Source organism: Hylobates moloch, unplaced genomic scaffold (genome assembly GCF_009828535.3).
Source record: "Hylobates moloch isolate HMO894 unplaced genomic scaffold, HMol_V3 SCAFFOLD_7, whole genome shotgun sequence".
NCBI classification, from domain to species: Eukaryota; Metazoa; Chordata; class Mammalia; order Primates; family Hylobatidae; genus Hylobates; species Hylobates moloch.
This window is the reverse complement of record NW_026652282.1, coordinates 57,294,779-57,319,313: the sequence shown is the minus strand read 5'-3', so window position 1 is coordinate 57,319,313 and position 24,535 is coordinate 57,294,779. Positions and strand designations below refer to the sequence as shown.

Sequence of the window (24,535 nt, the reverse complement as noted above, 5' to 3'; positions counted from 1 at the left end):
GTTTGTTTTCCAGAGACAGCATAGTAATAGCACTTAATAATTTTTGAAGTATTCTTGCAGGCCAGGTGCAGTGGCTCGTGCCTGTGATCCCAGCACTTTGGGAGGCTGAGGCGTGAGGAACACTTGAGGTCAGGAGTTCGAGATCAGCCTGGCCAACAAGGTAAAACCCTGTCTCTACTAAAATATAAAAGTTAGCCACGTGTGGTGGTGGGTGCCTGTAATCCCAGCTACTTGGGAGGCTGAGGCAGGAGAATTGCTTGAACCCAGGAGGCGGAGATTGCAGTGAGCTGAGATCGTACCACTGCACTCCAGCCTGGGTGACAGAGCAAGATTCCCTCTCAAAAATAAAATAAAATAAAATAAAATAAAATAAAATAAAATAAAATAAAATAAAATAAAATGAGGTACTTTTGCAGACGTTAACACTTTTGATAAATACAACAACTCTGTGAGGTAAGCAGGGCTAATTATCCCTATTTTAAGGACAAGAAAACTGAAGCTTAGAAGTATGTGACTTCTCCAAGTTCACATGGCTGGTAAGGTGGCAGTGATATCAAGATTGGGATCAAGAAATTGCAGCTCAGTCTAGTACCTCTTCTGTTACACCATGCTGCACTTTTATTCTCTTACCAGGACAGAAACATGGAAGGCAGGCAGGTTTGGAGAGATATTAAGATTTTTATTAACTCCTGAAAATGCTCTTATCGGAAGAGAACAGATGTTTTTACAATAATATTTGTAAAATATGGAAACTACCTCCTTGGGAATTCTGGATTCATTTTACCTGATTCTAAGGCCTCATGACCTCCCAAATACACTCGACAGTTCATTCTAACTAGAAAATAAAGTTCTGTGGATTTCTGGAGTGCAGGGCAAGAGATGACCAAACAAGCCACCCGGAGCTATTATTACTTCAGAAACACATCACAAAGATAAGACGCAGCAGGAAATCCTGGCACAGATTTCTAGAACTGTTGTGACTCAACACCCACAATGAAGGTATCATACTTTCTTTGAAGAACAACCACCACCAAAGGCCTCACATAATTAGTACAAATAAACTTAAACGATCTGAAATACTTCTGGCCAACTCAAGTCAGTGAATTCAAGGAAGAAATGTAGTAAAGAAAACGAAATTCACTTCTTTTCTAAGAGTTGAAACTAACCGTGTGTTTGGGACTCCTGCTTAGCTAGACAATGCCTTCATTTATAAAGTAATCTGAATGGAGAAACTGAGATGAACCTAGTCATTCTTGAATGGTGAGTCAGAAAGATTGTATATACCCTGGATATTGCCACTGACTTTCTTTTTAAAAGGCAAGATAGACTATGTGTATGCTATGCCTCTAATCAACTAGTTTAATAGTCTGATGAAAACAGGAAAATAGGCTTCTGCAGCCTGATTTGTTCTTGGTGAACCTATGCAGCTCCTAAGGATCACTACATCCCTTCCTTTTCCAAGAGTTAATGAACTGTTTATTAAAATTTTTTTCTCCCACAGGGATTTGTGGAGATCATTAAGCTTAATATCTATAGTTCCTAGAAAGAAAGTCTAGGCTGGGTGCAGTGGCTTACCCCTGTAATCCCAGCACTTTGGGAGGCTGAGGCGGGCGGATCACTCAATGTCAGAAGTTTGAGACCAGCCTGGCCAACATAGTGAAACCCAGTCTCTACTAAAAATACAAAAATTAGCTGGGTGTTGTGGCGGGCACCTGTAAAAAAAATTTGTTAAATGATGAATGACCAAACAAATGAAGTAGGGTCTAGACTTTCTCTCTCTCTGTCTCTCTCTCTCTCTCTCTTTCTTTCTTTCTTTTGATGGAGTTTCACTCTGTTGCCTAGGCTGAAGTACAGTGGCACGATCTTGGCTCACTGCAACCTCTGCCTCTTGGGCTCAAGCAATTCTCCTACCTCAGCCTCCTGAGTAGCTGGGACTACAGGTGTGTGCCACAGTGCCCCGCTATTGTTTTTTTTTTTGTATTTTTGGTAGAGATGGGGTTTCACCATTTTGCCCAGGCTGGTCACGAACTTCTGCCATGTTCTTAACTCTTCAAGGTAAATGACTTGTTCTTTGACACTTGTGAGGCAAACCTGAGCTTAGATAGCTAAATTTTTATTATAACATATCAAGTAATTTGTGAATTTAGAATCAACACCTGATAAGAATTTTAAAAAAATCTCTTGGCATAGATATTTTTTTGGCCTTAACTTGCCGCACTATGATTTACCTATCCCATCCCACCGCTTATTCTGTTCAGAGCAGTTTCCAGTCTGACTCACTTCTTCAATGACAAGTCCTTTATTTGTACAAAAGAGAGTCATCTCATTTTCATGATACACAGTGATGTATAGTATAGACTTATATATCCACTTGGCTGTTTAATAGCTACCTCAAATTTAACAAGCCTAACTAAACTCTTTCCCCATATTCCTCTACACCGCTTCTCTCCTTTTCTCCTCCATCTCAGAAATGGCAATTCTACCTGTTTAGTTCCTTAAGTCCAAAACCCTGGGGTCATTGATGCCTCTTCTCTGTCTGTCATATATCCCTTATCTAATCAATCTGAAAAATCCTTCAGCCATTCCTTCAAAATCTCTCTAAAATCTGACCACTTCTCCCCACCCACACTGCTTCCATCCTGGTCTAAGCCACCGTCATCTCTTGCCTGGATTACTGTAATACTCTCCTAAAGATTCTTCCTGCTTGTATCCTTTCTTCCTGCACCTATTTTCAATATAGCAGCCAGAGGAATGCTGTTAAAACATACATCAGATCCTGTCATTCCTCTGCTCAAAATCCTCCAATGGTCCTCCATTTCATGCAGAATAAAAGCCAGAGTCCTTATCTTGGCCAACAAGGCTCTAGATTGGATTTTGCTTTCTGACCTCATCTCCTTCCCTCTTCCTCTTCTTACTTTGCTCCCAGCCACACTGATCTTTCTGGAACATACCAAACATTCTTCTGCTTCAGAGCCTTTGAATTTTCTGCTTCTTTTTTCCCCAGACATTTGCATAGCTCTTACTTCATTTCATTCAGGTTTCTTCCCAAATGTTCCCTTATCAGAGATACCTTCCTTGATCACCTTACAGCATACCCCATCACTCTGTCTCCCTGTTGCTTGGCTATATTTTTCTTCATACCACTTATCAAATTTAACCAACTTTATTTATTGTCTGTCTCTTTATGCTGGAAGTAAATCACTTTGAGGGCAACAGGAAATATTTATTGAGGGTCTACTAGATGCCAAGTCTGTTTCTAGGCAGTAGGGATATTAAAAAAAATCCTCATTGAATGTTTATTCAAGTACTATATAAACTGCTGTATTTGCTTAGTAAATATTTGATGAGTATATTGAATAAATATAGTATACACTCATCAGAGTAACAAGAATGGTTCAAAGGAAAAGGAGATTTGGATTGACTTACCACTCTTTAACTCATTGGAGCATCTGCCACATCTAAAGAAATGGTTCTACAGATCACCAGGTGAAAAGTTAGAAATCTAATAAAATTCAAGGACCCCCAGGCATTCTATACTCCTAACTCTAAGGGACTCTTGGATTCCTCCAAGCTATACTGATTAAAGAAAAAATGCCTGGATTGCATGAGAAACTTGGCATTGGCACCAAGAAACTAGAGTCTAGTGACTGACTAGAGTATCAGATCAGGAGGGAAGTAGATAAGAAGTACTAAAAATTAATAAGAGAGGCTTTGACCTTGACCAGAGAGAAAACTGTTTTGTATCAGGACAGAATAAACATTCTAAGGAAGATTGGTATCAGAGATGTTGGTAGCCGAATTTGGATAAAGCAGTTTTGGGGAAAGGAGGAAATTATCTTCTTTAAGAGAAAACTTGGGAGGTTAGATGAAGAGGTAAACATTAGAAGCCATTAGACTTTCCATTCAGAGAGGGAGGGAAGACCATGCCCACTATAGAAGGTGATATTGCTCTTACCACCTGTCTCCTCTCTTCCTTCGCAACCAGGGATTATGAAAAGTTTGATGGTTGTGGGAGTAGCCTCAGGGGAAAAGCCGAAGGTGGAGAGACTTACATGTATCAGAGGGTGAGATTATTAGGAGAGGAAAGGGACCATGCTTCTTAGCTCCCTGCTTCCACATAGCCAGAAGACTTCTGGGAAACTGGCTACAAGTAGTAGGTGGATAATGGGTAACTTTTACTTCATGGACTGCATTTCTTAGACTCTAAGAATGAATCTGCATAACTGCTCTAGAGAATGGCCCCACTGGTCCAGTGCTCCATTCAAAGGCTCAATGCTGCTGCCACCTCCACTGACTAGAAAACCCTATCTTACTGCTCTGGCTCTTTTTTTTTGTATTATTATGGGGTCCTTGTTCTGAGCTCTTTCTCAGATTTCAGCCAGTTATACTTCTTCTTGCCCCTACTGACAAAGTCCTGGCTCCATCTCTTTAATAGCTCCCCCCTTCTAAAACTGCTTCCATCATTGGCCCTTATTCACATCAACAAATGTCCGTTTAAAAATTTCATTTTCATCTGTATAAAGTCATATTGCTTTGTAATCCTCCAAACACATATTATTGGCAGATGTAGCCAGACACATGCTGTCTTTGAATCCAGATGCCTTTGCAGCAGCCCAGAGCTATGTATTCTACAAACCCCTGTGCCTAAAGGGGTAGCATTATGTCAATTGACAGAGTGATGCTGAAATATCAGAGCAATTCGAAGACCCTGCCCAGGAGCTAGCTCAACATTTTGTTATGCCCCACAGAATGCATTGCTAGTTAACTCAAAGCTATTACACCCAGAACAGGGATGGTTTCCATTGATACATCACTGCCTAGCTGAAGGGGCAGTCAACATTATCAACTTACATAACAATCACCAACAGTGTTCCAGATAGTAGGCTAGATTCTAGGCTTATACAAAGAGAAATGAAATCTCTTTTCACAAGAAACTTATAAACGAGTTCTAGAAGGTCTAGTTCAGATTTGGGCATGGTAGTGGATACCAACATTGATAAAATTATCATTGGAATTAACACATCATGTAAGTGCTAGCAGGGTACAACACTGTCAATTCCAAGAATAGGATCAAATCCTCCTGTTGACCTTAATAGGTGTGGGACATCTCCGGGAGAGATGAGGTCCTTATAGAGGGTGATTTTGAGAGATACAAATGCTATCATGGCTCTCAGACATACTGAGAAAGGACTGAAAGTATCTGGAGTTGGAGGAGGGAGGATCCTTGTATAGTTAGTTCTATGTTAAAGGACTGATTGGTAGGTTAGGCTGCAGAAATAGTCTATGACCTTGGGTCTGTGGACAGTATATAAGACGATGAAGCACACTTGAAAAGGTAGTGTTTTTTTTTTTTTTTTGAGATGGAGTCTCACTCTGCCACCCAGGCTGGAGTGCAGCGGCACAGTCTCAGCTCACTGCAACCTCTATCTCCCAGTTTCAAGCGATTCTCCTGCCTCAGCCTCCCAAGTAGCTGGGACTAGGCCCGGGTAATTTTTTTTTTTTTTTTTTTTTGTATTTTTAGTAGAGACAGGGTTTCACTATGTCGGCCAGGCTGGTTTTGAATTCCTCACCTCAAGTGATCTGCCTGCCTGGGCCTCCCAAAGTGCTATGATTACAGGTGTGAGCCACCATGCCCTACCGAGAAGGTAGTTCTTAAAAGGATACTTTTACTAACAAATAATTCAGAAGTGATAAAGGATCAACTGAGTAGACTTACCATCTGCTCCTTCATTGCTTTTGCTTCTTTTATTGCGGCGAACACGCCTATTTTCTTCTTCAGAGTATGGCTTTTCATCAGGGAAGAAGAAATTCAATAGGGCCATCTGTAAAAATTACAAGTACATTAGTCAAATGTTGACCCCACTCAGTTATAGCCAACATAAAAAACCAGATTTCCATAGACAGTCTACCTGTACCTTAAGTTTGATGTGTCTAAAGCCTGAGCCCATCTTCCCCTCCACTGTACAAACCATTTTATTTTTGATACCATTATTATTCCAATCATGTAGGCATGAAATTTTGGTTAATTTCTGAATCCCATTCCTTCCACCCTGAATATCTAATAAATAATCCATCAGGTCCCATTTCTTCATATATTTCTGGGATTCAGAGAGCCTAGCCACAAATTTCTAACTTCCCGCACATACTGAGGATGCTCACTCAGAATTTGAGTTGAACAGAAAATTGAACAGAAAACCTTGAATTTGGCTGGGAGCAGTGGCTCACGCCTGTAATCCCAGCACTTTGGGAGGCCGAGGTGGGCAGATCACCTGAGGTCAGGAGTTCGAAACCAGCCTGACCAACATGGTGAAACCCCATCTCTACTAAAAATCCAAAATTAGCCGGGTGTGGTGGTGGGGGGTGCCTGTAATCCCAGCTGCTGGGGAGGCTGAGGTAGGAGAATCGCCTGAACCTGGGAGGTGGAGGTTGCAGTGAGCTGAGGTCACACCACTGCACTCCAGCCTGGGCAACAAGAGCAAAACTCTGTAAAAAAAAAAAAAAAAAAAAAAAAAAAAAAAAAAAAAAAAAAAAAAAAAAAAAAAAAGAGAAAGAAAGAAAAAGAAAGAAAGAAAGAAAACCTTGAGTTTGCTGCTCCCCATTGGACTTCATTATTACACATTCATGATTTTGCCACATTGCTATTTATGATGTAATTTTGGTTTGTTCCCAAATGCTGTGCATCCAATACTGAGGTACCATTTATGTCAATGCTCTTCTGGGAGTTAGTCATGACAAAGCACACAATTATTTTCTCCTCTTCTGAGATTCCTGCAGCACTTGTGGTCTATAAGACTAATTTTGGTACCTGGTCCTCTACTGTCTTATAATGGTCTCTCATAATAATACAATATGTTTCATATGTGAATGGGTCTGACTTCACTAATAATCATAACTTAAATATATATTTGCTGAATCGAATCATAATCTTTTAGCATGAGTGCTTTATTGTGGTAAAACCATGTGCTTGAGGTAAACAGTAAACATGGTAGTAGGATTGAGTGATTCTAATGCCAACTCTGCCACTTACTAGCTGTATAACCTTGAACAAGTTACTTACGCTTTAGTTTCCTCATCAGTAAATAGGGATAATAATAGTACTTTGCAGATAAAACAGTTGTAGAGTTAGAACAGTACTTAGCATGTAGTATGCACTTAATAAATATTTGCTATTACTATTATTATGGAACTTAATCTTCAAAATAGAATGGTTAATTTGGGGCCTAAAATAGAACAAATGAATCTGCATTTTCATTCTATTATCAGTTCAAAAAATAAACAATTTCAGAGTCCTCATGTCTGCTCCATCTCTGATTAAGTGGAAAAAAATGGGTTGGACCCAAGAAAGCCCTAATATTCTACACAAACTTTCTTCAAAATTCTGTGATTTGCTCAATATCCTTAAGGTGTAGGATTAGCATCTTGAAGGATACATGAATGTATTAAATATAAAATTAATAAATCAATGTGTAGGTAATTTCCATCTTGTCAACAGGATTGCATTTCAAAATAAACTGCCATTTTTGTCAAAAATGGTTGAATATCAATCAACAATTTTACATGGTTCAACTGAGTAGTAGTTTTGAGTCACTTGATCGGAATGTAAAAATGCATTTTCTCATACAATCAACATAATAAAGTTTGGCTAGTTTTCCTGATAAGCCCACAGAAAGTTACTTAACTCACAATATAAATAAGCTAAGTACTAATAATAGTATAAAACTAAACTGCTGTTTACAATAAAATCTCAATCATTTGCAACTCTACAAGTCATCCTGGATAGAAGAGTTTTCTTGAAAACTTTGAGTGCTGAAACTTACTTCAGCTATGCAGCCATTAAAAAAGAACGAGATCATGTCCTTTGCAGCGACATAGATGGAGCTGGAGGCCATTATCCTTAGCAAACTAATTCAGGAACAGAAAACCAAATACGGCATGTTTTCACTTATAAGTGGGAGCTAAATGATGGGAACACATGGACACGTGGTGGGGACAAAACACACTGGAGCCTATTGAAGGGTGGAAGGTGGGAGGTTGGAGAGGATCAGGAAAAATAACAAATGGATACTAGGCTTAATACCTGGGTGATGAAATAATTTGTATAACAAATGCCCAAGATACACATTTACCTATGAAACAAACTTATACATCCTGCACATGTACCCCTGAACTTAAAATAAAAACTAAAAAAACCCCCCAAAACCCAGTAATAACAATATTTACTTCAGTGTTTGTGAATATTAAAGTATATGATAGGGCCTAGTATAATGCAATAAAAAAGAAATTAGTTTATGTGATTTAATTCAGGGCTTACTGAATATGTGGAGGACTATTTGCCTGTACATTAAATGACCTCAGTCCACTATGGGTTTGAGGGTTTTTTAATTATTACAATTACATTATAGAGCAATACATGCTTTGATGGAGAGGAGCTTCAAGCTCTCTGGGAGCAAGAGGGGAAGCATCTAACACAACCTGAAAGTGAACAAGTCGTCTTGGAGGAGGTGTGCTACCTCTGTGAGTCCTAAAGGATGTCAATGATTTAGTGATAAATGGAAAATGGAAAAGGAATTCCAGGAAAAAGGAGTGCTGTGCTTAAAGGTTCAGAGGAAAAAGAAAGAATAACAACTTTTGGAACTATAAGTAGCTTAGAATAAGTGCTAGGAGGTGAGAGGGAATGGTGAGAAATAAGCCAAGGAGTATTAAGTAAGAGCCAGATCATGTTGAGGAATTTAGACTTAGATCCTGCAGCAGGGGGATCTTCTGAAGGATTTTTTTCCCTTTTGAAATTTTTGTACCTTATAAAAATTTGATATATAATTTAGATACAATAAAATGCACAAATTTTAAGCATACAGGTTGAAGAGATTTGATAAATATACACGCTTTTGTAACTACCACCAAAATCAAGATAAATCAAGAATTCCATCACCCCCTAAAATTTTCTCTTGTGCCCTTCAGTCATTCTCCAGTGCCCTGACCCTGACACAACTACTGTTCTGATTTCTATCACAATAGCTAATTTTTCCTGTTCTAGATTAGAATCATCCATTATAATTTTTCATATGTATGAATGAATATGAATTTTCATTCAACATACTGTCAGTGAGATTCATTCATGTTGTTGCATGTATCACTAGTTCATTCCTTTTTAGTGCTGAGTAGCAGTATTTCACTGTATGGCTCTATCACATTGTTTCTATGAATTCTCCCGTTGATAGACATTTGGGTTGTTTCTAGTTTGGGGCTATTATAAATAAAGCTCATATGAACATTCATGTACAAGTCTTTGTGTAGACCTATGTTTTCATGTTTCTTGGGTAAACACCTAGGAGTAGAACCTCTGGGTTATATGGTATTTGTTGTAAGAAACTGCCAAACTATTTTCCAGAGTGACTGTACCATTTTAAATGCCCATCAACAACATAAAGGGTCCCAGTGCCCTGCATCTTCACCAACACTTGGTATTGTCAGTATTTTTAATCAATCCACCATTCTGGTGGATGTGAAGTACTGTTTCATTGTGATTGGTTTTTTGAGTGCTTAAACTTCTTTTTAATGTTATTTTATCTTTTATCTTGTCATCAACTATCAGATTTCACTTTACCTACCTGTAACATCTTTTCCAGTCCCTTCAGATTTGCTGCTTATAATCTGCTATAGGCTTGACATTTAGTTAAAACTAATTAGAGTCATGTACAAACAGAATAAACAGGCAATGAGTGTGGTTTTGAACGGCTTTTCCAATAAGTAAGATGCATATTTTCTAGTGGCTTAGAAGCCATTTGTTTACTGCTTGATTTCTGGCTGTGGTCTAGATCAGTGAATCTATCATATACCCAAGTTCTACAAGGGTAGGCTATTAAGCACAATGCTATTTCTAGGAAAAGATATTTTGAAATGCAGATGAAGAACCTCCCTGCCATTACCAACTACAATTCCAGAGATTCCCTCATACTCGTTGTGCTCTCTCATGGGCTCAGCTCCTATGGGAGTTCTGGCAGGGGCCCCAGCACCTTCCTGCGTCCTAGTGGTGGCAGTAGGAGAAGATACTCTTGTATTAACTGTTCTAAGGGTCTAATAGGAGCTTGTGAGAACTCAAGCCCCCAGAAGAGGAGAGATGAGGGAGAAACAAACTTCGCAGACAGCAGAAACAACTTCACCTTCCATGAGTAGTAAGAGTAGTTCAAAGTCCCTCAAGAGAGGTTGTTGATGAATATGGGACATTCATAAGTCAAGTGTTCATTAGAAGAGAACTGCCTGCCTGTATATGAAAATGCTTTGAACATAGTTACATGGTTTGGCTGTGTCCCCACTCAGATCTCATGATTAATTCCCATGTGTTGTGGGAGGGACCTGGTGGGAGGCAACTGAATCATGGGAGCAAGTCTTTCCCTGCTGTTCTTGTAATTAGTGAATAAGTTTCATGAGATCTGATGGCTTTAAAAAAAAGACTTCCCCTGCACAAGCTCTCTCTCTTTGCCTGCTGCCATCCATGTAAGATGTGACTTGCTCTTCCTTGCCTTCCCCCATGATTGTGAGGCTTCCCCAGCCATGTGGAACTGTAAGTCCAATTAAACTTCTTTCTTTTTTAAATTGCCCAGTCTTAGGTATGTCTTTATCAGCAGAATGAAAACGAACTAATACACATAGTTTCTATTTTTTCAATAAAAATAAGAAGAAAACAACCCAAAAACACTGCTTAAAATGAGAGACTCCCTATTCACGGGGCCCTTTTTTGCATCTCAGTTAGAGGTAGAAGGGAAAACTATCTTCTGTATAATGGTAAAGACAAAAATCAGTGGCTGCTCACACAAAATGTCTGGAATTCTAGCTTGAGTTTTGCATTCATTAGCATAGCCTCCAGAGGCAAGTTGCAGGATATGAATAAAACAGTTTTCTCTTTTAGAATATTGCTTTCCTATTGCACAAGGGAGGAAGCATCAGGAATGTTGGCCACAGCCAGGCATTTTGCTCAAGGGGAAAAGAAATCTAATTCTTTACACTTTATTAAGTGATTACACCCTTGTTTCCTATGGTAAAATTACATGGTAAACAGCACCTGCAGATTACAGGGATCTCAGCTGGAAACAATTCGTTAACAGTGAGACATGAGGGATACATCCATTATTGCTAGTGACTCTCCAGACACTTCTACAAACATATTTTTTATATATCTAAACCCACAAAATTATTTGGTACTTTTTTGGTACCATGACATAGAGTAAATTTAATTCATTTTCTATTTCATGGCTAATGTCCTTGATTTTACTAGATAATTCATAGAAAATTACTCATAAGCCTCTTTAGGGAAGGGATCACACATCCATTTTTGTATAGCTAGTGCCTAGCCCTGGGCCTGGCATATAATAGGCCCTAATAAATTTCACTCTCTTGAAAGAATAATTAGAGTATCTTTGTTCATGTTGTTATAATGAAATACCTGAGATTCGGTATCTTATAAAGAAGAGAAATTTATTTTCTCACAGTTCTGGGAGCTAGAAATTCCAAGATCAAGGTGCTAACAGGTTTGATTATGAAGTGGGGGCTACTCTCTGCTTCCAAGATGGCATCTTGTTGCTGCATCCTCCAGAGGGGAGAAACACTGTGTACTCACATGATGGAAGGCAGGAGGGCGAGAGAGCTGAATACTGCATAAAGCCTCTTTTAAAATGACCTTAATCCCATTCACAAGGTAGGAGCCATAATGGCTTAATTGCCTCTTAAAGGCCTCACCTCTTAATACCACCACATTGGCAACACCTACATTTTGGAGGGGACATACTTAAACCAGAGAGCGGACTATCACCAATCCATTCCTTAAAGCCAAGATTTTTTTTTTTTTTGACTCTAATTGGGCCTAGTTTTTGAGATCCATCATGGAGAGGTACACTAAGGATTCAATACACTACTGGCAGGAATCAAGTCAAAGGGATCCTAAGAATGAGAACCCTATAGGTCAGTGGTTCTCAAACTTCAGTGTACATCAGAATCACTAGGCATGAGTGTCAAAATGCAGAATCCCAGGCCTTACCCTTCCCAAATTTAAAGTCAGTCTGAGGTGGAACCCTAGAATCTGACTTTTCACCTTGCTCACTAGGGGATTCTGATGCACCCAATCCTTGAACTAAACTTTGAGAAACAGCTGTATTGTTCATTTATCAATCAGTTCATTACCTTTAGACTAAAAAAACAAAGTCCTCTTTTTTCTTCTGGGTAAAATAGGGGTCTTGCATAGCTAATGTTTTTCACCTTTTCTTCTATCATTCCCAGGAGTTAATGTATTTGTGAAATTGGTACTTCATGCCCCTCAAGAGGAGGCAGGTACATACTAGGCTCTGTAAAATCAGCAAATCATCTATTATTTTCCAAAATGATTTCTCTTTCACTGTTGTTGAATATAAAATCTATTTCTGTTATTGCAACCACTGCCATCACTATCATCATCCATGAGCTATCAGCTGGGACCTTCAAATAAATTAAACCATTTATGCCCTGAAACATTCAACAAAATCTCTGATTTCACTATAGCAAGATATAAGCATCCTGGCACCAATGAGTGAAATAGGGTTGTCTCATTGGTACATATCCATGATGGATATGTCATAGATATAAAATGATTACAAAAGATGGCATTGAATGCACTTTTAATCATAAGAACCCTTAACTCGACATGCTTTGATTACCAACAAAAGGTCTACAGAAGGTCATTCAGGGTGTTGTTGTCTGAATAAACATTGAGTACTTACCATATGGAAGGCACTGAACTAGAAACTATCTTTAATATACATAGACAAACAACATACAAATAATTTTGTGGTTTTTTGTAGCTGTGATAGCACTACACAATAGGAGGTAGTAAGGTTTCAAAAACAGTGTGACAACAACAGAAGCACAGTACGTGCTAGTTGCTGAACAGAGTGTGCCAACTCCTGGGAGTAAGCAAACAAGGACATTCAACATTGATCATAGCATCCCATGGGAGCTGTCACCAGTGGGTTGGGGGTGGTGGTGGCAGCAATCAGGCCAAATGCCAAATTAAACTGGCATCTTGGACATCTCTGATGTAAGTGCCAGGGATTGCCATGTCTTGTTGTAGACATGTCAGAGGATGACTGAAATTATGGAGTAAGGCTAAATGTGGAATCTAAACACAACCAACATTTTTTCATCACATAGAGCTAAAAGCAGTCACTGAATTCTGCTTCCTAGGCAGTTTGACTTAAAAATCACTGCCCAACAATGCAAGTAACTACAAAGTAGAAAGGAAAATAAAAAAAGTAGTTTTACTTGGGAAGATTACCATGGAATGGCACCAGTGTGAAATTGTACTACAGACCAGTTCAATCTCTGGCTTTTCTTAGATCCCATTTTGGGGCAGAACAGATCCCCTCACATTTATCAAATAATGCCTTATATATCAATTGTATTTTTTCTTCCCCCATAGGTAGTAAGCTCCTCAATGGCAGGTATATTTGTGGGTCCAGAACCAGTGTGGACTTGTCCTCTGGACAGGGTGAAATCTATTTAAGATGTATGTCAAGGAGAAAGATGAGTTATTAGAAACATAAAACTATCAATGCAAAGGGGGAAAATGGACCCCTGCCCTGACTTTTTGTTTCCTAGGTCTAGCTTGACTCCTAACATCCAGAACAGAGCTGAAAAACTAAAAGCTTACTGAACTGATCCTCATCAATGGAAAATATAAGTTGGGTCCAGCTTTTGTATGACTTTGAAATTTACACCCACCACAGATACCACATCTACTTGGTGAACTGTTTTATTGTCAGAGTCAGAGTCATGCTTAATGTAAAATGGTAAGAGGGGATGACTACTACTGGGATTCTGGAAGTCAGCTGGTCTATCAGCATTAAATCACTGTTCCTTGCTGACATGTGTAGAAATACAATGGCAGAAGGAAACCAAAGCATCTTTGGTATGGTGAGCTTTATGGCATAACCACAAGCAGGGGTGGCATAAGAAATACTCTAAAGGTGTATTAAAGAATAGCTCTAAATAATATAGCTGTGGGCTGCTGGGGAAAACAGCAGCAGAGACCAGCTTGGAATGCAACAATATGGAATTTTTGAACTTTTTGAGCAAAGGCTTTCAGCTGACCACAAGTCAAACACAGAAATACATACAGTGACAGGCTCTACAAGTAGCAGCTGCAGACACAAATAAAAAAAAATGGTTTGTATGTATGTCATATAGAAAGGACTTCTGGTTGAAGATTTAGTCTTTGCTCCCCATGAGAGTGGATGAGATCAGTAGTGACATCTTTGAATAAAAGGAAGGGCAACAATATATACTGGATGACACTGCCTTCCCTTGGGAGTGTGTGCTTATTTATTTTGTAATTCCTCATGCTTCTAAAGTGAAAGGTGCTTTGGCACATAAAAACATACTCTTCCACTTACAGTACCTGGAAATCACTAAAGGCAATCATTTGTGAGTAGCTTATAAATTAAATGAGCTCTGGATTCAGAAAACATTAGCTCAAACACAACCTCTTAATTGTGAATTGTTAAATGGCTCTTAAACATTTGATAATGATGTTGCAGTTTACCTTTATGAAGCTGGATTAGCACAGGTTAGAGTAGCGTTATGACTAAAATGAGATTGCCTGAGCAATACATTTAAACTGGGATTTTTTTCTCCTTGTCCAAAATTTCACCATTAATAGCATTCTACGAAATCCATTCTGCTGCCAATGGAGACTTACACCACATAAACTACCCCTAAGCCGCATCTGACTACAACATTCAAGATAAATATGAAGGAAAGATAAAAGTGAGGTAGTTAGTGAAAACAGAGTTGCAACAGTCAGAACTTGGGGGAGGGGAATAGGATACAAGTAAGAAGCAAATTAAGAAACAGATGACTATTGATTCTGAGAAGGCAAAAATGTTCCAAGTATTATAAAAAAAAATTAAGTAGTGGGAAAAATTTTAAGGAAAGATGAGTGATACTCAGTTTACATTGATATTGAAATACATTGTAGACTAGAGTTCAACTGTTATAACTAGGGCTCAGATAATGAAAGAAAGACTAGAAACAATGGTCCAAATAGACTCATGGGCTTGGGTAAATAACAAGGATATGAACACAGATATGTGGCCAGTGGACCATTAATCCAGGACTGGCTCACAGGAATGTGAGTATAGAAAGTGAATCTCAGAGATCAGTAAATAACTTCAGAGGAAAAGGTCAGGCAGGATAGGCTATAAGTACAACAGATTGAATTCAAAGAAGAGTTTAAGATACAGGTATCTTAGGGGCAGGCAGGTTAATCAGCAAGGATTTAGTCCATAATAAATAAAAAAACAGTAAAGGGCCTGGGACACAAATTCAGCATTTTAAAGACTATAACACTAGAATCACCAAGGGCATAAAAGGACTGGCAAGAAAAACACGAGACCAGCAAGACCACGGTGAGATTAGACAAATCCAAAGCTGCAATGCTGTTCTCTGTTAGCTTGGCATTTTAGTGCCTCATGTGTCCAAGTATGTCCAGGGCCTGCCTTCAGGTAAATACAAAATAATTCATTATGTGATGTAATGGCAGGCCAATACTATTTCAGTGGCTGTAAAACTGAGAGACAAATGTCTTGAAAGGCAATTTTTTTCAATATGGCTACTGACTGGAATCCAGCATTAGGATGTCTATGGAAATGTCATTTTCTTAGAGGAAAATTCCTGTCTCCTGCTTGTGACCATGAAAGTCAGTGAAGAAAGTATGCTGAGTGTTGTCTCATGAATATTTTGTATAGTATCTCAATGGAGCAATCCACTCAAAAAGAAATTAGGATAAAATATAAACAAATGAAATGAAATATAGCAAAATACCCTATTCATTAGAGTCAATTTTATACATATCCATTGTTTGATTGTTAGTATTAGGGACTAAAGATATCTTTCCATGGAACAATGGAGAATTAGATTTCAATGCTTTATACTAATCTTTTTCACAGAGCTTTAACTCTAATGAATCCTCTGATTTCTATAAATGGATAAACAATGTAGGTTTGTCCAGTTCATACCTAATTGCTCCTAATTACAAATATTTTCCAAAAAATTCACAGAAACTCCACAAACTTTAAAATTTAACAAGTATATAGTCATCTGCATCAAGGTAACTAACCAAACAGTTTTAGCTCCTCTCTCTCCCAAGATCCCATTAAAATGACATTAAACAAACAGAGGTGGAGCAAAATGGCCAAATGAAAGCCTTCAGTGATCACCCCACCCCCTTGCAGGAACATCAAATTGAACAAATATCCATACAAAAAAGCACCTTAATAAGAACCAAAAATCAGATGAGTGATCATACTACCTAGTTTTAACATCATATTAAAGAAAGAGGCAGTGAAGAGGGTAGGAAAGACAGTCTTAAGACACCTATGCCTCCTCTCACCCATCCCCCAACAGTGGCCATGTGGCACAAAGAGAATCTGCACTTTGGGGAGGGAGAGCACAGTGATTGTGACTTTGCATTGAAACTCAGTGCTGCCCTGTCACAGCGGAAAGCAACCTGGGGCAGAACTCAGCTGGCAACCACGGAAGGAGCATTAGACCAGTGCTAGCGAGAGGAGAACTGTCCATCCCCGTGGTTGGAACCCGAGTTCTTGCAAGCCCTAATACTGTAGGCTAAAGTGCTTTGGGGTTCTAAATAAACTTTAAAGGCAGTCTAGGCCATAAGGACAGCAATTCCTGGGCAAGTCCTGGTGCTGTGCTGGGTTTGGAGACAGTGGCCTGGAATGCATGCAATCTAGTGATATATCAGCTGGGGTGGCCAAGGGAGTACTTGCGTCACCCCTCCCTCAACCAAAAGCAGTGCAGCTCACAGCTCCAGGAGAGATTCCTTCCCTCTTCTTGAGGAGAGGCGAGGGGAGAATAAAGAGGACTTTGTCTTGCAACTTGGATACCAGCTTAGCCATAGTAGAATAGGGTACCAGGCAGAGTCCTAAGGCTCCCATTCCAGGCCCTGGCTCCTGGATGACATTTCTAAACACACCCTGGGTCAGAAGGGAACCTGCTGCCTTGAAGGGAAGGATCCAGTCCTGACAGAATCCATCACCTGCTGACTGAAGAGCCTTTGGCCCCTGAAAAACCAGCAGTGGTAGCCAGGCAGTACTCACCACAGGCCTTGTGTGAGATTCAGCTGTGCTGGTCTCAGGTGTGGCCCAGTACATTCCCAACTGTGGTGGCTATGAGAGAATCCTCTTGCTTGACAAAAGGAGAGGGAAGAGTAAAAGGGACTTTGTTTTACAGCTTAGGTCCTAGCTCAGCCACAGTGGGGTAGAGCACCACGTGGGCTCTTGGGGTCCCAAATTCTAGGCCTTGGCTCTTGGATGGCATTTCTGGACCTGTTCTTGGCCAGAGGGGAGCCCACTGCCCTGAAGGAAGAGTCCCAGGCCTGGCAGCATTCACCACAAGCTGACTAAAGACCCTTGGGCCTTGAGTGAACATTGGCAATAGCCAGGCAGTACTCGCCATGGGCCTGAGGCAGTGGTAGCCACAGGGAGAGACTCTTCTTATTGAGGAAAGGGGAAGGAAGAGTGGGAAGGACTTTGTCTTGAACTTTGGGTGTCAGCTCAGCCACAGTAGAATAGAGCACCAAGTAGGTTCCTATGCTTCTTGACTCCATGTCCTGGCTCCTGGATGGCATCGTTTGACCTGTCTGGGGCCAGGGAGACTTGCCACCCTGAAGGGAATATCATACACTTGGCTAGATTTGCCACCTGCTGATTGTAGAGCCCTTGGGCCTTGAGTGAACATAGGCAGTAGCAAGGCAGTGGTTACCACAGGCCTGGGGTGAGACTCAGTGCTATCTTGGCCTTGGGTCTGACCCAGCACAGTCCAGGTAGTGGTGGCCACATTGGTGCTTGTGTCAGCCCTTTCCTAGCCTCAGACAGCTCAGCATAGAGACAGAGACTCTGTTTCGGGGAAAGTAAGGGAAGAGAGCAAGAGTCTCTGTATGGCAATTCAGGGAATTCTCCCAGATCTTACCCATGACCACTAGGTGGTACCTCTCTGAGTCTGCAAGAGCCACAGCATTATTGGGCTTGGTGTGGCCCTAAAGCTACAGTGAACAAAGACTTAGATCACAACATTCAAGTCCCTTCAAATACCTGGAAAGCCCTCCCAAGAAGGATGGGTTCAAGTAAACCTAGATTGTGGAGACTAGTCAATACCTAACTGTTCAATGCCCAGACATCAATGAATATCCACAAGCATCAAGACCTTACCAAATGAACTAAATAAGGCATTGGTGACCAATCCTGGAGAAAATGAGATACGTGACTTCTCAGAGAATTCAACATAGCTGTTTTGAGGAAGCTCAATGAAATCCAAGCTAACACAGAGAATAAATTCAGAATCCTATCAGATAAATTTAACAAAGAGACTGAAACAAAAGAATAAAGAAGAAATTCTGGAGCTGAAAAATGCAATTGGCATACTGAAGAATGCATCAGAGTCTCTTACTAGCAGAATTGATCAAGCAGAAGCAAAAATTAGTAAGCCTGAAGACAGGCTATTTGAAAATACACAGTCAGAGGAGACAAAAGAAAAAAGAATACAAAAAAATGAAGCATGCCTATGAGATCTAGAAAATAGCCTCAAAAGGGCAAATACAAGAGTTATTTGCCTTAAAGAAGAGATAGAGAGAGATCAGGGCAGAAACTTTCTTCAAAGGGATAATAGAGAACATCCCAAACCTGGAGAAAGGTGTGCATATTCAAGTATAAGAAGGTTATAGAATACCAAGCAGATTTAACCCAAAAAAGACTACCTCATAGCATTTAATTATCAAACTCCCAAAGGTGAAGGACAAAGAAAGGATCCTGAAAGCAGCAAGAGAAAAGAAACAAATAACATAACAATGGAGCTCTATACATCTGGCAGCAGACTTCTCAGTGGAAACCCTATAGGCCAGAAGAGAGTGGCATGACATATTTAAAGTGCTCAAGGAGAAAAAAAAAACCTTTTACCCTAGAATAGTATATTCAGTGAAAATATCCTTCAAACATGAAGGAGAAATAAAGACTTTCCCAGACAAACAAAAGCTGAGGGATTTCAACACCAGGCCTGTCCTACAAAAAATGCTAAAGGGATTACTTCAATCAGAAAGAAAAGAACATTAATAAGTAATAAATAATCACCTGCACATACGAAGTATGTAAGTAAGTAATAGTAAGTATGTAATAGTAAGTACACAGGAAAACACAGAATATTATAACATTGTAACTCTGGTGTGTAAATGACTCTTACCCTAAGTAGAAAGACTAAATGAAGAACCAATAAAAAATAATAACTACAACAACTTTTCAAGACATAGACAATATAATAAGATATAAATAGAAAAGAAGGTTTTAAAGTGGGGGGATGAAGTTAAAGTGTAGAGTTCCTATTAGTTTTCTCTTTGCTTGTTTGTTTGTATATGTAATCATTGTTAAGTTGTCATCAGTTTAAAATAAATGGTTATAAGATATTATTTGCAAGCATAGTGGTAACCTTAAATAAAAAAATACAACAGATACACAAAAAATCAAAATCAAGAAATTAAATCATACCATCAGAGAAAATCACCTTCACTAGAAGGAAGACAGCAAGAAAGGAAAGAAGGAAGAGAAGACCACAAAAATATAAAACAAGTAATAAAATGGCAGGAGTAAATCTTTACTTATCAATAATAACATTGAGGGTAAATGGACTAAACTCGTCAATCAAAAAACATAGAGTGGCTAAGTGGATAAAAAATCAAGACCCAATGATCTGTTGCCTACAAGAAATGCACTTCATGTATAAAGACACACATAGACTGAAAATAAAGGGATGGGAAAAGATATTCCATGCTAATGGAAACAAAAAAATTAGCAGGAATAGCTATACTTATATCTGACAAAATATATTTCAAGACAAAAGCTATAAAAGAGACAAAGAAGGTCATTATATAATGATAAAGGGGTCAATTCAATAAGAGGATATAAAAATTTTAAATATATATATGCACCCAACACTGGAAGACCCAGATATATAAAACAAATATTATTAGAGCTAAAGAGAGAGATGGACCCCAACACAATAATAGCTGGAGACTTCAACACTTCACTTTCAATATTGGATATATCATCCAGACAGAAAATCAACAAAGAAACATCAGACTTAATCTGCACTATAGACCAAATGGACCTAATGGATATTCACATAACATTTCATCCAAGGGTTGCAAAGTACATAATCTTCTTCTCAGCTCATGGATCATTCTCAAGGATAGACCATATGTTAGGCCACAAGAGAAGTCTTAAAACATTCAAAAACTTGAAATAACATCAAGTATCTTCCCTGGCCACGATGGAATAAAACTAGAAATCAATAATGAGGAATTTTGGAAATTATACAAACACATGGAAATTAAACAATATACTCCTGAATGACCAGTGGGCCAATGAAGAAATTAAGAAGGAAATTAAAAAATTTCTTGAAGCAAATGAAAATGGAAACACAACATACAAAAACCTATGGGATACAGTGAAAGCAGTACTAAGAGGAGAGTTTATAACAATAAGCACCTACAATAAAAAACTAGAAAAATTTCAAATGAACAACCTAATGATGTATCTTAAAGAACTAGAATTGCATTTAATTGTACATTGAAAACTAACTAAAATAGTATAATTGTATTGTTTGTAACACAAAGGATAAATGTTTGAGGAAATGGATACCTCATTTATCATGATGTGATTATTATGCACTGCATGCCTGTATCAAAATACCTCCTGTAACTCACAAATATATACACCTACTATGTGCTCACAAAAGTTAAAAAAGAACCAGAAATGCAAGAGTGAAGCAAACTCAAAATTAGTAGAAGAAAAGAAATAATAATGATCAGAGTAGAAATTTGAAATAAAAATACAAAAGATCAATAAAATGAAAAGTTTTTTATCAAAAGATAAAATAAAATTAACAAACCTTTAGCCCAACTAACTACAAAAAAGAGAGAAGACCTAAAGTAATAAAATTAGAGATGAAAAAGGAGACATTAATAACTGACACTGAAGAAATACAAAAGATCATTATAGGCTATTATGAGCAACTGTATGCCAATAAATTGAAAAATCTAGAAGAAATGGGTAAATTCCTAGACACATACAACCTACCAAGATTGAACCATGATGAAATCCATCACCTGAACAGACTAATAACAAATAATGAGATTGAAGTTGTAATAAAACATCTCTCAGCAAAGAAAAGCCTGGGACCCAATTGCTTCACTGCTGAATTTTATCAAACATTTAAAAAAGAACTAATATCAATCCTACTCAAACTATTCCAAAAAATAGAGAATGAGGGAGTACTTCCAAACTCATTCTATAAGGCCAGTATTACCCTGATACCAAAACCAGACAAAAACACATCAAAAAAAGAAAACTACAAGCCAATATCCCTGATCAACATTGATACAAAAATCCTCAACAAAATACTAGCAAACTGAATTCAACGACACATTAAAAAGATCACTCACTGTGACAAGTGGGATTTATCCCAGGAATGCAAGGATGGTTCAACATATGCAAGTCAATCAATGTGATACATCATATCAACAGAATGAAGGACAAAAATGATATGATCATTTCAATTGATGCTGAAAAAATAGTTTGATAAAATTCAACATCTGTCCATGATAAAAACCCTCAACAAACTGGGTATAGAAGAAACATACCTCAATACAATAAAAGCCATATGTAACAGACCCACAGTTAGTATCATACTCAATAGGGAAAAACTGGAAGCCTTTCCTCCAAGATCTGGAATAAGACAAAGATGCCCACTTCCACCACTGTTATTCAAGACAGTACTGGAAGTCCTGGCTAGAACAATTGGATGAGAGAAAGATATAAAGGGCATCCAAATTGGAAAGGACAAAGTTGAATTATCTTTATTTGCAGATGAAATGATCTTATATATGGAAAAAACTAAAGACTCCACCAAAAAAACAATTAGAACTGATAAACAAGTTCAGTAACGTTGCAGGATAAAAAAAAATCAACACAGCATTTCTATATGTCAGCAGCAAACAATCTGTAAAAGAAATTAAGAAAGTAATCCCATTTACAATAGCCACAAATAAAATAAGATACCTAGGAATAAACTTAATCAAAGAAGTGAAATATCTCTACATTGAAAACTATAAAACATTGACGTAAGAAATTGAAGAGGACACACAAAAAATGGAAAAGATAGTCCATGTTCATGGATTAGAAAAATCAATATTGTTAAATATTCATGGTACCCCAAGCTATCTACCGATTCAATGCAATCCCTATCAGAATATCAATGACATTCTTCACGGAAATAAAAAAATTCTAAAATGTATATGGAACCAGAAAAGACCCAGAATAGCCAAAGCTATCCTGAGCAAAAAGAACAAAACTGGAAGAATCACATCACCTGGCTTCAAATTGTAATACAGAGCTAGAGCAACCCAAACAGCATGGTACTAGCATTAAAAGAGACACATAGACTATGGAACAGAATACAGAACCCTGGAATAAATCCATATATCTACAGTGAACTCATGTTTGACAAAGGTTCCAAGAACATACACTCGGAAAAGACAGTCTCTTCAGTAAATGGTGCTGGGAAAACTGGATATCCATTTGCAAAAGAATGAAACTAGACTCCTATCTCTCACTGTAAACAAAGATAAAATTAAAATGGATTAAAGACTCAAATCTAGGACCTCAAACTATGACACTAATAGAAAAAAATTGAGGGAACTCCAGGAAATTGGACTGGGCAAAAATTTAATATCCCACAAGCACAGGCAACCAAAGTAAAAATGGACAAATGGGAGCACATCAAATTAAAAACTTCTATATAGCAAAGGAAACAATCCACAAAGTTAAGAGATAATCCACAGAATGGGAGAAAATATTTGCAAAGTACTCATCTGACAGAGATTAATAACCAGAATATATAAGTAGCTCAAACCACTCTATAGGAAAAAAAAATCTAATAATTCGATTTTAAAATGAGCAAAAGATCTGAATAGACATTTCTCAAAAGAAGACATACAAATGGCAAAGAAGCATATTAAAAGGTACTCAACATCATCAATCACCAGAGAAATGCAAATCGAAACTACAATGAGATATCATCTCACCCCAGTGAAAATGGCCTTTATCCATTTTAACTTTTTTCAAAAGACAGGTGGTGCGAAAAGCGACGGCGCAGCACAGTGTGGCGCAGCTCCTGCTCCTCTTTCCCCCTTGCTGGGCGAGAGGTGTCTATGGGGCACCCGCCACTGCCACCGCCGCCGGGTGCTGTCTCTATGGCCAGGGGGAGGAGGAGGAGCGAGAGCTCAGTGACACAAGTACATAAATAAAGGATAAAATATTCTCTGAAACAAATCTTCAATCAAGTATAACATTTTGATGCTTGGCATCTAGACTCCCTTGTGCCCTCACTATGCCAGCAGCAACTGTACATCATAGCCAAAGAATTTGTGAAGTTTGGGCTTGCAACATGGATGAAGAGATGAAGAAAATTCGTCAAGTTATCCGAAAATATAATTACGTTGCTATGGACACCGAGTTTCCAGGTGTGGTTGCAAGACCCATTGGAGAATTCAGGAGCAATGCTGACTATCAATACCAACTATTGCAGTGTAATGTAGACTTGTTAAAGATAATTCAGCTAGGACTGACGTTTATAAATGAGCAAGGAGAATACCCTCCAGGAACTTCAACTTGGCAGTTTAATTTTAAATTTAATTTGACAGAGCACATGTATGCCCAGGACTCTATAGAGCTACTAACGACATCTGGTATCCAGTTTAAAAAACATGATGAGGAAGGAATTGAGACCCAGTATTTTGCAGAACTTCTTATGACTTCAGGAGTGGTCCTCTGTGAAGGGGTCAAATGGTTGTCATTTCATAGCAGTTACAACTTTGGCTATTTAATCAAAATCCTGACCAACTCTAACTTGCCTGAAGAAGAACTTGACTTCTTTGAGATCCTTCGATTGTTTTTACCTGTCATTTATGATGTGAAGTACCTCATGAAGAGCTGCAAAAATCTCAAAGTTGGATTACAGGAGGTGGCAGAACAGTTAGAGCTGGCATAGATAGGACCACCACATCAGGCAGGATCTAATTCATTGCTCACAGGAATGGCCTTTTTCAAAATGAGAGGAATGTTCTTTGAAGATCATACTGACGATGCCAAATATTGTGGTCATTTGTATGGCCTTGGTTCTGGTTCATCCTATGTACAGAATGGCACAGGGAATGCATATGAAGAAGAAGCCAACAAGCAGTCATGACATGAAATAGTCCTTTTATTTTTATTTTATTTTGAGCTACACACATGCTTGTATATAGGTTTTATCGCTGGTTGAATCCCTTGAACAATAGACAGTACCTTCCCCCGCCCTTTCATGGCCCATTTTATTGTCTGCCTTTCAGTACTAAGTATGATCGTTCCTATCTCAGATCAAAAAAAAAAAAAAAAAAAAAAAAAAACCA

The 24,535-nt window shown here is 38.5% G+C and overlaps 1 protein-coding gene and 1 pseudogene across 3 annotated transcripts in view; one reads left to right on the top strand and one right to left on the bottom strand.

The window, feature by feature from the left end:
• Nucleotides 1-24,535, bottom strand: part of EDA (ectodysplasin A) — a 411,651-nt gene that overhangs the window by 77,057 nt on the left and 310,059 nt on the right. For all 3 annotated transcript variants that reach the window (XM_032757112.2, XM_032757113.2, XM_032757114.1), the window contains exon 2: nt 5,717-5,822. In XM_032757112.2, coding sequence (XP_032613003.1) covers nt 5,717-5,822 — 106 coding nt within the window. The remainder of the gene's footprint in view (nt 1-5,716; nt 5,823-24,535) is intronic.
• On the top strand, nt 23,421-24,333 carry LOC116811759 (CCR4-NOT transcription complex subunit 7-like; annotated as a pseudogene).